We start from the raw sequence: 2,144 nt of genomic DNA, 5'->3' as shown, positions 1-2,144 counted from the left end.
GAAATTGAACAATACTTACAAACCTTCAACTTGTTGTGAGATTTCGGAAGAGCAATGGGAATTGATTTCGTGGTATTTTTTGCGTGTTGGAAGCCATATAAATGTAACGGAAATAGTTCGTGAAGTGGATTTTGATAAGCAGACCCTTTATATGAGTCATTTTGTGAAAGATCTTCATCTCCACACTGGACTAGAATATTATACTCATCAGATTCGATACAACGTCCAAGACAAACAAACGGATAAAAAAGATATTTTCAATGATAATACATATCAATGGCATCCAGAACTATCGAAGCATGGGAACTCTACCTATTACGTCGAAGAGGATAAGCTGAATATTCGAGCCCAAATCCTGAAGAAAAACTGGAACCGAGAAGACGAACCAGCGAGTGGAAGCGTAGTTTTGGCTACAAACATCAAAATTATCGACCATTTTCTAAGCGATAAAAAATCAAAGCATCCATTTCAGTCAAAACGAACGTATTATGTCATATTGATCTATAGAGAACCACTTATAGAAGATGACAATTGGGATCGATTGGCTAGCAGAATTTTAGCAAAACTGTGGAAAGTTCATGGCATATTGAATGCTATTGTTCTTGCCACTTGCAGACAAAATAGTGTAAGTAAATAACTACATATATTTTAAATGATGAATAGCGATTAAGAATCAAATTTGACTGAATTGTAGGTTGGAATCTTTGATCCATTTGCAAATACACGCCACTTAAATATTACCGATCCAAATGTCGATGAATGGGGAATCTACCGAAGTTTCCCCATGAAATACCTCGACCATACGGACAACTGGCTTGTCCAGAAAGATTATTCTCTCAATAGCTTTCCACTGACTGTTTCAATATTCAATCGACGTCCAACGATGGTACGCGAAATTCCAAAATATTTTGCACAGACTCATTACGCTCAAGGCATGAAAATGTCCGGCTATGGTGGTATCGATGGTTTTTTACTTGGAAGTTTATCCAAAGAAATGAATTTCACACTGAATGCAATAATGCCCAAAGACAATTATACTTACGGATATAAAGTGGGTGGCGAGTTCACCGGGGCGCTTGGCGATATACTATATGGCCGAGCCGATGTTGCTTTCAACGGAAGATTTCTTATCAATTATGGAACCACCGACATCGAATATATGTCACCGACCCATGGTGATGAGTCTTGCGTCGTTATGCCGGCTGCCAGAAAACCACCGCAATGGAAAACCTTTTTCAAGTGTTTCGATGTTTATTTCTGGTCAATTTTTTTCGTGATTACATCAGGTTCAAGCATAATTTTTCCAATACTCAAGCATCATCAAGAGAAACTGGAACGAAGAGTCCTGCGTGAATCGCTTTTGTATCGCGATTTTAAGAGTTTCGTTGTGGAAGAAGAGATTAGAGTGAAAGACATCATTTTCGTCACATGGCAAGTGATGATCGGAATGAACGCAGCTCTACCTTTACAGACGATTGAACGATTGTTAATTGGAGTGTGTCTTTTGGCCAATATCATCATTGGAGGATCATTCGCGGTATGGTCATATTATGTTATACTATAACTGTATCAAATATTGCATCTTCAATTTTAAACAGAGCTCGTTGTACACCGCTTACACTAAAACCACAAATGTAAATATTGACACCCTTAGTGAGTTGGACAGTACTGGTTTGCGAATCATCACTTCGACACCATCATTACTCAACACATTTGAAAGTTGGCAAACTAATTCAACTGTACTACAATCATTGAAAGATAAACTATTTCTTGAATATTCTGAAATCAGTGCGCTTGATCGTGTAGCCGAAATTCGTGATGTGTGCAGCATTGAACGCTATCCAGATGTGCTTATTAAACTAAAGGTAGTTCTAACCTATGCTTCTCTGCCATAAGAACCAATGTATTTGACGTGGCAGTGAGTAGCGGTGGCGCCTAAATAGAAACTGCGGCAACTTTAGGAACTATCAATAATTCTTGTTGTTGCGAAATTCGTGACAACAACAACAAGTATTGATAGTTCTTAAAAATGCCGCAAATTGCTAATACATCTTATTGAGGCGCCACCTGTATCTTGCGCCGGCCAAAAGTATAGGTTGGATAGTTCCGAAAATTCCACGATACCATTTGACATTGAAATCGAT

At 38.3% G+C, this 2,144-nt stretch overlaps 1 protein-coding gene across 1 annotated transcript; it reads left to right on the top strand.

Moving 5' to 3' along the window:
- Positions 1-151: 151 nt before the first annotated feature.
- On the top strand, positions 152-1,895 carry LOC129579908 (uncharacterized). Its single transcript, XM_055470093.1, has 3 exons — positions 152-625; positions 695-1,537; positions 1,599-1,895. The coding sequence occupies exons 1-3, from the start codon at positions 152-154 to the stop codon at positions 1,893-1,895; spliced, it is 1,614 nt and encodes a 537-aa protein (XP_055326068.1).
- Positions 1,896-2,144: the final 249 nt, after the last annotated feature.

The sequence above is a fragment of the Sitodiplosis mosellana genome, unplaced genomic scaffold (assembly GCF_009176505.1).
Source record: "Sitodiplosis mosellana isolate CC-2019 unplaced genomic scaffold, AAFC_SMos_1.0 Smas_scaffold_6742, whole genome shotgun sequence".
In the NCBI taxonomy this organism is placed as follows: domain Eukaryota; kingdom Metazoa; phylum Arthropoda; class Insecta; order Diptera; family Cecidomyiidae; genus Sitodiplosis; species Sitodiplosis mosellana.
The sequence above is the reverse complement of the archived record's forward strand: the minus strand, read 5'-3'. Positions and strand labels throughout refer to the sequence as shown.